Source organism: Scomber japonicus, chromosome 3 (assembly GCF_027409825.1).
Source record: "Scomber japonicus isolate fScoJap1 chromosome 3, fScoJap1.pri, whole genome shotgun sequence".
NCBI lineage: Eukaryota > Metazoa > Chordata > Actinopteri > Scombriformes > Scombridae > Scomber > Scomber japonicus.
This window is the reverse complement of record NC_070580.1, coordinates 23,387,935-23,398,889: the sequence shown is the minus strand read 5'-3', so window position 1 is coordinate 23,398,889 and position 10,955 is coordinate 23,387,935. Positions and strand designations below refer to the sequence as shown.

The 10,955-nt window shown below is 39.7% G+C and overlaps 1 protein-coding gene across 8 annotated transcripts in view; it reads left to right on the top strand.

The window, feature by feature from the left end:
- The first annotated feature begins 3,982 nt into the window (after positions 1 to 3,982).
- Positions 3,983 to 10,955, top strand: part of atp2b2 (ATPase plasma membrane Ca2+ transporting 2) — a 66,332-nt gene continuing 59,359 nt past the window's right edge. For all 8 annotated transcript variants that reach the window (XM_053315012.1, XM_053315011.1, XM_053315008.1 and 5 more), the window contains exon 1: positions 3,983 to 4,181. In XM_053315012.1, coding sequence (XP_053170987.1) covers positions 3,983 to 4,181 — 199 coding nt within the window. The remainder of the gene's footprint in view (positions 4,182 to 10,955) is intronic.

Sequence of the window (10,955 nt, the reverse complement as noted above, 5' to 3'; positions counted from 1 at the left end):
ATTGATTGGACCTGATTGGCTGGCGAAGGAGGGGGACAGTAAAAGGTTGGAGAAAAAACAGAGAGAAAGATGCAGTCCTACTTCTTGCTGCCCTTCTTTGTTTCAAAACTGGTAAAACTATATAAAACTAAAGTTAGAATATTAAGTTCTATTAATCTGTGTTACAACACCAAAACATTGCAGAAACATGTTAAGCAGGTTTAATCTGTCCAGGTGACATTGCCAATACTGTCTAACCTTGTCATTTCAGTAAGGGTGGACACTCATTAACAGACAGGACTGGTTCCTGTGGACTTACAGATGTGTATTCACATGTTGGCAGGGTCTCTCAACACTCTGCGACAAGGTCAGGGTTGCGCTGTTCCTGAGAACTATGTCTGGAACTAATCTCATCTGTGTCATCATGCTTGATATTTGCGGCTTGGCACCTTGCTGATTGTGTCACCAGTCTCGACAATTTGAGCAGTTTGCCACCACCACCAAGAATTATTATTATCATTATTATTATAGGTTATTTCCCAACCTGATGTGTTGGGAATGTGAGGTCTATGCTAATTCCCATGCCCATGCGCTAGTTAAAAAGCTGGCAAATAGCTGCATCATGTAAAGCACTGCCCTGTTTTGTTAACTTATCTTTCAGTGTGCCGACCATTTCAGCATCAAGATTTGCTTACAGGTGTAAGCTATGGTCCATTTAATAGAAGCACTGAGAGAATTCAGATTATTATATCGGATTTTATTTGTAAATTTCAGTTCAGCATTAAACACTGCACAGCCACATCTATTAATTAGGAACCTGGATGAACTGTATGTCCACCCTCTCATTATTAGATGGCACCACTTGTTTTTGACCAAACATAAACAGCAGGTCAGTGTAAATGGTATTCTTTTAGTACCCCAAACCTTGAACACAGTGCCCCCCCAAGGTTTGTTAGTTCACCTGTCCTTTTTACTTTATACTTTAGTGAGTGTAGAAACCATAACCCTGATAACTACAGCATTAAATTCTCATATGATACTGCCATCTTAGGTTTAATGAAGAAATACAAATATTTGTAGAGTGGTGTGATGATAACCACCTGGCATTGAATGTTAAAAAGACAGAAGAGATGGTGTTTGATCTCTTGTACCAATACCTTGGTGTTTTTATTGATAGCTCGCTAACCTGGGGCATGCATGTTGACGATCTGTGTAAAAGACTAAAACTACATCTGTGCTTCTTGCAGTAACATAGAGTTAATAGTATTGATCAGTACATTTATGGTAGCATGTTATCAGGCAGTCTAATTAAATATGGAATCATAGCTTGGTTTGGTAACATATCTGTGCAATGAAAGTCCAAACTAGTCCGACTCATGCAGACTGCATGGAAGATAATAGGTGTAATACACCATCTATCCCTGCAGTCTACCAACGAACAGGCTGTTCTGAGGCACGCCAACAAGATAATTACCAACCCATCCAATGTACAAAACACAGAGTACCAGCTACTGCCATCAGGGAGGAGGTTTAGAGTACTCAGATGAAATAAAGATGAAATTTATATACAAACCAGCTGTACTTTATTTTTAATAAAAAAATGCTGGTTGACAATTTTCCAGTTGTGGCACCTTCTGCATTTTTTCCTGTACATTTTTATGTATATGGAATGTCTTTTTATGGATGCAACATGGGTGGAAGCTCGATCCCAAATTTCCTACAATGTGAGACATTAAAGTGTATATTGAATCTGTTGGACAATTCACTGAATGTATTGAGTGTCTTCTGGAGCCTCAAGGATGTCTCTGCAGTATTAATACTCTGTCTCGCACATAGTTGGGAGACAGTATAGACACTCCAGTTTTTGTACTTCAGTGTTGATCAGCATAATACAATACAGTGGCACTTTGATTCTAGGTCTCCCCTCTTAGTGGATGGGTATGGATGACGGGCAACTCTGAGCCAGAGCTTTACTTTGGATAATTATATTAATGATGACTCTCATTTTTGTATATCTAGTTAGGGGGATCAATGTGAGACGTACTGGGGCACCAGTGTCATTGATTGATAATGGAGGTACTCATTTAAGAAGTAGTGATAGATAAATAGTGTTTTGTGCATTGTGTATTGATATTACATGTTTGTGTTTGTGTGGAGGTGACTGGTGACTTTAGAGGGATACAAATGCTGATGTTTTTCTTATTTTTCAACAAATTCCATGAAATTACCAAAACCAGCAATGATCTGATTCTACTACTACTACTGTCAATGAAGCCAAAGCCAGTGTACTGTAGCTTATTTCCCCAGGCCACAGATGTCCATTGTTGTCCAAAAACTATTAAAAACACATGAGTAAGCCTCACATCGTTGCACTGGGTGTATTTATTTTCAGTCCTTGTGCTGTAAAATACTCAGTCAAGCACCAAATGTCTATTAGTTATCTAAGTAATTTTTGCTGGTGTTGCAGCCCTTTTAGAATTAAACTATGTTTTTCAATTTGACATCTTCAGTGGGAACAAACAGGGCTGACAGTGCCACAGACAACATGGGGAAGCCAAAAATATTGAGAGATGCAAAAACAAATAGTCTGTTTTATTCTTTTCCTGGTATCTTATTAACACTAACATGTTTTTTTTTGTTCCATGGTGTTGCTTCACTTGTAATTGCAGTCTGCAGTCTACTGCTCTGACACTGCAGAAGTCACTTCTCTGAGCTTTGTGTAGTTCAAAGGTGAGCGGGTGGGAGACATGGAGCAAAATCATTACTGCCAGATATTTTAAAGACAACAGGCAGAGAGGTATTTATCACTGAGATAGAGTGACTGCAAAGGAGAGGTGACTTACTGTAGAATGAGAAAGAACTAGTGGTGAGACAGCAGAAGCAGCTTTCCAGCTCAGCCCATCCTCCCTGTGACAGTGCAGCGTTACGTGCTGCTTCTCCGCTTTGTCGTCAGAGCAGCCCCAGCCTCCCGCCCGCACACAACTCCTCTCCGCTCTGCACCAGAAAGGAGCATCCTCTTCTCTCCACCCTCCCTCTCTTCCACTCTTCTCTCTCCCTCTCTCTCTTTCTCTCTCTCTCTCTCTCTCTCTCTCTCTCTCTCTCTCTCTCTCTCTCTCTTTCTCTCTCTCTCTCTCTCTGTCAGTCGGCGTGTCCTCAGAATGAGGTTAGCAGCACCAGTAGCAGCAGCAGTAGATAGAGACAGCAGAGCCACAGTTACTGCAGCAGCCAGGAAAGGCTGTCCTTCAGCCGTGCAACATCTACCGCTGCATTCACCCCTGCCCTGAGAACGCCACGCTCATCCTTGTGCTCTCTTCTGTGTCTCCTCTCTCCTCCTCCCTCACCTTCTTTGAATTCATCTCTCGAATTCGTTTCTCTCTCTCTCTCTTCCTCCCTCTCTCTCTCTCTCTTTCTCCCTCCCTCCCTCCGTCTCTCTCTCCCTGTAGCAGTGATGGGGAAGACCACCATGTAGAGACAGAGAGGCAGCGGAGGCAACAGCAGAATAGCAGCAATGGGAAGCCACGCATGGAGCGGGTCTGGACTGCAGCCGTGGTGAGCCTGAGACCTACAGGACTTGCAACCACCATCATTGCACTTCTCAGGACCTGACCACTGGGGCTGTCCAACGCTCACCTGGATGCTCCCAATTTGTGTTTCGTCATCCCCTCCTCTCCTTGTTCTCTGCTGCTCTTTTTCCTCTTCTTCTGTTTCTTCACTTCTCTGATGGTTTTTGGTCTGCTTATATCTGACAATCTCTTCTGAAACAGAGAAGCTGTTCATCAATTAATCCCCCTGGACCCCCCTCCCCTTTTTTTAGTATCTCCATCTGTCCACTTAACCTACAAGTGGCATTCTTTTTCCTTTTTTGGTTGTTGTTGCCTGCTTGATTCCTATTTTGGATTTTTATTTTGGATGAGACTAAGCTCATCTCTCTGTTGTGCAAGCTTTTTGATTGATCTATAAGCAATAACAAACACTAATCTAACTGACCTGACTAGCTGACATCATGGGGGACATGTCGAACAGCGATTTTTATGCCAAGAACCAAAGAAACGAGGGCAACCATGCGGCGGGCTTCGGCTGCTCGGTCATGGATCTGCGCTCGCTCATGGAGCTGCGTGGCACAGAGGCGGTGGTCAAGCTCCAGGAGGACTACGGGGGCGTAGAGGGACTGTGCAAACGACTGAAAACCTCACCCACAGAAGGTGAGTCCCTCTGCTTCTCCGTGTGTGTATGTGCATGGCTGTGTATGTGTATGTGTATGTGAAATGTGTGTGCATTGGTGTGTTTCGTATGCAGGATCTCATCTTGAGGAATGTGTCTTACTATTTTGTACTGTAAATGATATTGATAACAGATTTTTAATGGATTCACTATTGATTTGGGTTTGTTGGATTTACTGCTTTATTTGATAATAAAATCATTGTTAAGAGCACAGACATACACAAAACCTTGTAAAGCACCTGGAGAAATGCGTAAGCACAGCATCCAAACAGCAGACAAGGGAGGGAGTCCCGTTTGAAGCGACTAATGAAAATTCTGCTCAGCCAGCTAGTGTTTGACCTGCTTAGTATGCATAGAAATCTCTCTGGACAGTTTAGCCCCCCCTCACTCTCCCTCCCCCACTCAAGCTCGCCCCCCCCCCCCCCCCCCATCTCCACCCACCTCACCATTCTCCCTTGTCACTCTCCTGTCCCGTCAGCCAATCAGCCATAGCTTTATTAAGGAGCAGGTCTCTGGGGCAACACGGTTGAAGGTTTTGCCCACGTGGGATGTGCTGTGGCATCTGCAAATATGTACTGGGCACAAGTGGAATGAGAAAGCAAAAAATCCAATGTCAAACCTGTTGTTTTTCTAAAATGTATTTTTATTTTGATATATATGGTATATTTTTCCTTTCTGCTGTATGAATGACAAATATCTATATCTACTTTTTCTTCCTAACAATTGTAGGTTAGTTCAGATGATTTGTGCATTTTTATTCATAAAAAATATTTTTGATAGAAATATGTGACAATTACATGACAACATATCATGTAGTGGTGTCAACCCATTCATTTACTACAATACCTTGAATAATCTTTTATCACATACTTACCTTAGCTTTATCATAATATCCTCTTTAGGCAATTCAAACACTTGCACATACATTTATAATTTAAATGCTCCAATCTATCCTATCTACAAATTGCATTTTCTGTTGCCTCATCGCCAGCTGCTATTAAAGGGAGAGCACCTGTGAAGCAGCAGTACCGCAAACATACAAAAACTGGACCTCTCTGATGGTTTCATCTTTTTATTGGAATATTTATAATAGTGTTGAAATCATATCACCTGTATGACATCAGACGTAACCTGTAATCTTATTGGCTGATAGTCACAGAAGATTGTGTTTCCAGGTCTTCACATAAAATAGCACCACTTCTAAATGTTACTTGTTATGCGACATCATCACAGAAATCTAGATGAATTTAGAATAAAGAGTGATTAAAGAACAAATCAAAATGGGATGAAATAGAATAAAATTACTGATGAACACGGACATCTACTGTATAGGGGATACAGTGCCTATTGCTCATCACCACATTTGCAACATCAGAGTGAAACAATGCCTGCAGTGTTACAGCAATACTGAAATGAAACTGAGTGTGAACTAGCAATAAAATTATCATGATGAACATAAAATTATAATTAAATTTTTCTATTGTCATGACCATTCTGATTAGATACATGAATGTTACATTTTATCCACTATACGCTAACAGAGAATCACAGCCTCCAGACTGGCAATAAAACAAAAAATTGAAGTAATTAAACTTTTAAAATATAAACAGGATCATTATAATTATTCACCGGCTTTCAATTACTGGTAAAATTTTACTTTCAGTTACTGATTCATAATTACACGATGCAACTCATTTCAAACATTTAAAATACTTATATTCTGAAAACAATCATTTTTCTATTGCAGATTAGGACTACCATGCTTAAATTATTCTGGATTACAGATTTAAAAAATATTCCTTTTTCTTATGCCCAATGGGAAAAATAATAATAGTAAAAGAAGACATAAGTCAAGCAGGCAAACATAGTTTTAAGGAGCAGTTAAGAAATAAGTAACTTTAATTATATAGCACCTTTCAAGAGCAGAGATGTCATAGAGTGCTTCACAGAGGAAATAAAGCATAAACATTCATAAAGACATAAAACACAAGAAAGCATAAATAGAAAAAAGAAAAATTACACAAAAGGAAGTCTAAATGTATCTTGAGCTGAAAGTTTAGGAACCACAACCTCAAAAGTACATTCTAGGAACAACCAGCAAACCCTTATCAGAAGATGAGTAGACCATGCTCTTCCAGCTGGATTTTAGACATATACAAATTGTGTTCCATTAATTATGTTCAGATATGTGACATTTGTTGAATTAGAAGGTTTTGACCTTAACAAGTCTCTATGTTTTGTCAAGATATTTCTCCACTTCTAACCAGCAGGATGCTCCTCTTCTCTCATCCCTGGTTATAACTATTAATTGTTAGAATTAATTATTTTATCTTTCACTGGAACCTGCACTAAGTGGAAACTGAGTAATGTTATCTGGTGCCATTTGCATTAGTGATCCCAGGTGTTTCAATCTTTATGCTGTGTGGGTCCCCTTGTGTGCTGTGTGGTTGCTCCACGGAACATATGTTACCTCAGAAATATGATCATGGTAATTATCCTTGAAGGTATTCTGTATTGCTTGCTGTCATCATGTGTGTTGTGTGTAATGTGTATGTGTCCCAGGGGCTTGCGTTTGATGGTAAGAGGCCATGAGCACGGTTGACCTATTAGCCCCACATAGTGTAGCCTATACCAGCCCTTTCACTTGATACTAGCAGTTCATGCATGGCTATAGTTCATTATGCAGCATAAATACATAATGGCTGTGTAAGTATAGAAATGCAGCCAGTGAAGAGGTTGCGTTCTTGACTATATGCATGTAGGCGCACCAGGCACAGTACTTGTATATTTTTATTTAATAAGAAATTGAAGTTATTAGTATTTTAATACTTATACTCTTAGATTCCTGCCTTGGGATTCAAGTATACATTGCTCAGTATATTTCAAGGCAGATCAGTAAGAGAATACATGAAAAATTGAGGACTGCTACAGCACAATAGCTCCCACACATGACACCTACTGAAATATGTACATGATAATTAGAAAGAAAACAGCATAGCACATACAATGTAAATGCCATGGTTTGGGTTGGGGAAACATGTCTCTATCGTTAATGGTTTAAACCTTTTAATGGTTTGAACTAAAAGAAGCTTCCTGCTACAAAGGGGTATAATGATGTGAATAGATGTACAATTTCTTCAAACCCAAAGAGGAAAAATGTCATACATAAATTAAGATTAAAAAGAAGTAAAATTCCTTTTTTCATGAGTTATCGTGATACATCCTGATGATGCAGCATGCATGGATTCTCTGTGTCTTACCCTTCAACTTTCTCTGTAGTTCCTTGTACTGTCTACCTGCACCCAGGATGTAGTTACCTATGTGTTGCCTTGTAGGTGACTGCAGGGTGAAGAAGGTAGCATTTCCTTCAGGCAGCCAGCGGGTGAATGGTATGAGTCATTCAGGGGCCAGATGGGATGTCAAGCTAAAGCTTAGTTTCCGAGAAGAGACGCCAAGAAGCTGCTCATGGTTTGACCTGCTTCTTGTGAGATAGGAGAAAAAAGACATTTGGTGCTGACAGTACAATTATTTTCTGAAGAGACAGTAGAAAGCTAGAAAGCTTCAGCACATCAGTAGGTCTTCTTGGGTGGGGAGCAAGGAATTATGTGCTATGGACGTTCCTTGAGGGCTGGGAGGATAAAGAGGTGCTTAGGGCATTGATAGTCTGATGTTGTGAGAACGAAAGGGTAGTAGAGTACTTACTGAGATGTTGCAAGAAAGGATAAATAAATATAGGTAGCACATTAGGAACCACATTACAGACAAGGAGTCTGTCTACCTCAAAGCACCTGCAAATTTCACTAAAATAGTTACAATATGCGTTAATACAACATGTATATTCTGTATAATGGATGCAGAGAATTTTTTTTCTCATAAAGGAATATTGATAGTTCTGTGAATTTCTGGCTGTATATAGAATGTCTTATATCATCATTCAAAGTAGACACCCACATACACCCCTACAAGATCAAACTCATAACTATCATACCTTTTTATAATTTCAGTTCACATCTGCAGAGCTGTACTGTATATGCAACCTCTCACACCAAGGTGATGGGATGAAGTGCTATCTTATGATAACTAAATACTAACCGTACAGCAGTATCTTTGAATGGCCAATATGAGTTATGAGTTTTTCTTTTTTAATAACTTTTTATTATAGCCCACCTGGGACTGAGCTATTTTACCTCCAACCAACCAAGATCTCTTAGTTTCATATTTTCATCCTTGCACATTTTCCTTCTAATGTTTTTCTTTGGCCTCTATAAAATCACCAGGCATTGAACAGAACAGCACTGTGAATGCCGTTAATAACTTAAACTTGAAGTGGACCTATTATGCTCATTTCCAGCTCTATAAAATGTATTCTAGGACTCCACTGGTGTAGCTTTGCATGATTTGTAGTTCAAAGCTCCTTATTCATCTAATACTGGACCTTTATGCAGCCCCTAAGTTGAGTCTTTGTCTCTTAACAGGCAGTCTCAGCTTCTGTCTCTTTAAAAGCCCCTCTTCAAATGAGTGCACTCTGTTTCGACTGGCCAACTTTCTGGATGCCTGTTGAGGGACAGCTGTATCAGAGTCTTGTTAAGCTACCGTCAATGCAAACCCAACATTTCCTGCTTAAGTGCTTTGAATTAAAAGCTTTTGGATTACTAAATAACCGGATATTGAAACTAATCAAATAAACATAACGTACAAACAGACATAAACTAATAAAATGAACATACATACAGGCAACATAAGTCTTAAGCATGGTTAAATTACCCAGGAGACTTATGTAGTTTTGTGTAGGAAACATTGGAGATATCATCAAAAGAAAATTTCAAAATGGGAATTTACAGTAGAGGGAATATATTTTCAGAACCAGTAGCTCCTCCCACTTGACAACTCTATTCCTGATGTTTTACTTAAAGCTGGCTAGTAAAGTTTTCTTGTAAATTAACAAAAAATATGTTTACATTGAGTGTTACTCATTAAAGGAGATTTTTGTTAAAAGTTTAAAACTTGCATTGTTTACATCCACATTTACTAGCTTGTAGTCTTTTTCTTCCCTGCCTTTTTGGTGCATTGCTGTATTTCTTGGCACATTAAAGCCACCTACAGATCACTGGAATAGTGTGAAACCATAGGCAGTACTGTGTATCATGTGTACGGAAGACAAACAAAGCAGGGGCCCACTTTTAAATGAACTGCTCCACAGGGTATCTTTAAATTTCTCTCACTTCTTCCTTTCCTTTGTCCCCCTATAACTCTATGTCCTATCCCCTTAAGACCTCCTCCTCATCAACGCTTCCACCTCCCATTTTTCTCTCCCACCACACCTTACTTCTTATCCTACCTCTCTCTCCTCTCCGTCCTCTGCTCCCATTTCTATTTCTGTGTGCTGGTCGGCTGCTGGTATCCCAATGGGCCAGTGTACAGCGTAGCCTAAATAGAACTGCTCTACATCTATAACCTTCATCTTTCTCTTCTACACTCACTTCTAATACACAGTTAGTAACACTGTGAAAAAGTAGCACACCATTTTAAAAGATTGGTGTGTCTTAACTTGTTTGTACCAAAACTGGTGGAAAATGCTATTATCAATATCAATATTAACGACATTTTCTTTGTTGAAATAGAAAACAGAATACTTAAGGATTACTTTATTAAAGATGCAAAAGATATACAAAATACATTTAAATACTTCAATACCTTTTTCTTTTTTTCCTTTTACAATTATTAATGATCTAATTGCAGTAATATTTGGCGCACAGTAGATTTTGACAGGTGGAAAAAGTAGCTTGCAGAAATGCAGGTGACTGTGAGTTGATTGAAGACAGTTGTGTTCATAGCAAGTCCCAGAGGGGAAGGCCCCTGCATTGCCTTTTGTGGCAGTAATGACAGTGGTGGATGGTGGCCAGATGATGCATCATACACAATACTTGTATTTCTCATGGGAGAAGCTTGTCGATGGTACTTGTGTAAACAGTCCACTCACTGAGGTTAACACTTGACTTGTTTATCAGAATTTGATTCAAAACCACACACTCACCAATCCCCAAATGCCTCCGCACTCAAACACACTTACAGCACAACATCATGCCTCACACATAAATCTATTGATCTGTTACCGGTTATTTGGATGTTTACATGTGATAGCTGCCTCTCACAGATGCAGTTCTCCATCTAGTATCATTTTTGTAGTTCCGCTCTTAAATATCTGTACAGTGCTATGCTGCTATTACTCTTCTTATTCCTCCTACATATCTCACTCAGAGTGTTTTGTATTGGTCCCATGACGAGACCTTTATGAGTTCTATACATAACTCAGGAAACTGTTTGTCCCACTCATTTTATCCACCTCTTCTTACCTTCTCCTTTCGAGTTTGGTTTGAACACCCCTGCTGCGCTGTACTTTTCCTTCATTTACACCCATCTTTACCTTTTTAATTTTCTTTCATCCCCCAATTGAAATAAAGTGTGCATTTCAATCTACATGCTTCTGCATTTCTATACGTTATATTCTCAACCTTGTTATTCCTCCTCTACCTTTTGTCCAATCTTCTAGTCTGTTTATCACTCATCCTACCTCTCCTCCTTGCTCCCTTTCTTTTCCTCCCTGATGATCATACTAATCGCATCCTCCAGTCGCAGCACCACGAGCCTGTTCCCCTCTGATGCAGTCTATTTAATCTCTGTCCCACAAGGGATCTCTCACATGGAGCCGCCATCTCTTTAATAAGGACTATTTCTCTTGCTCTGCAACTCCTCTC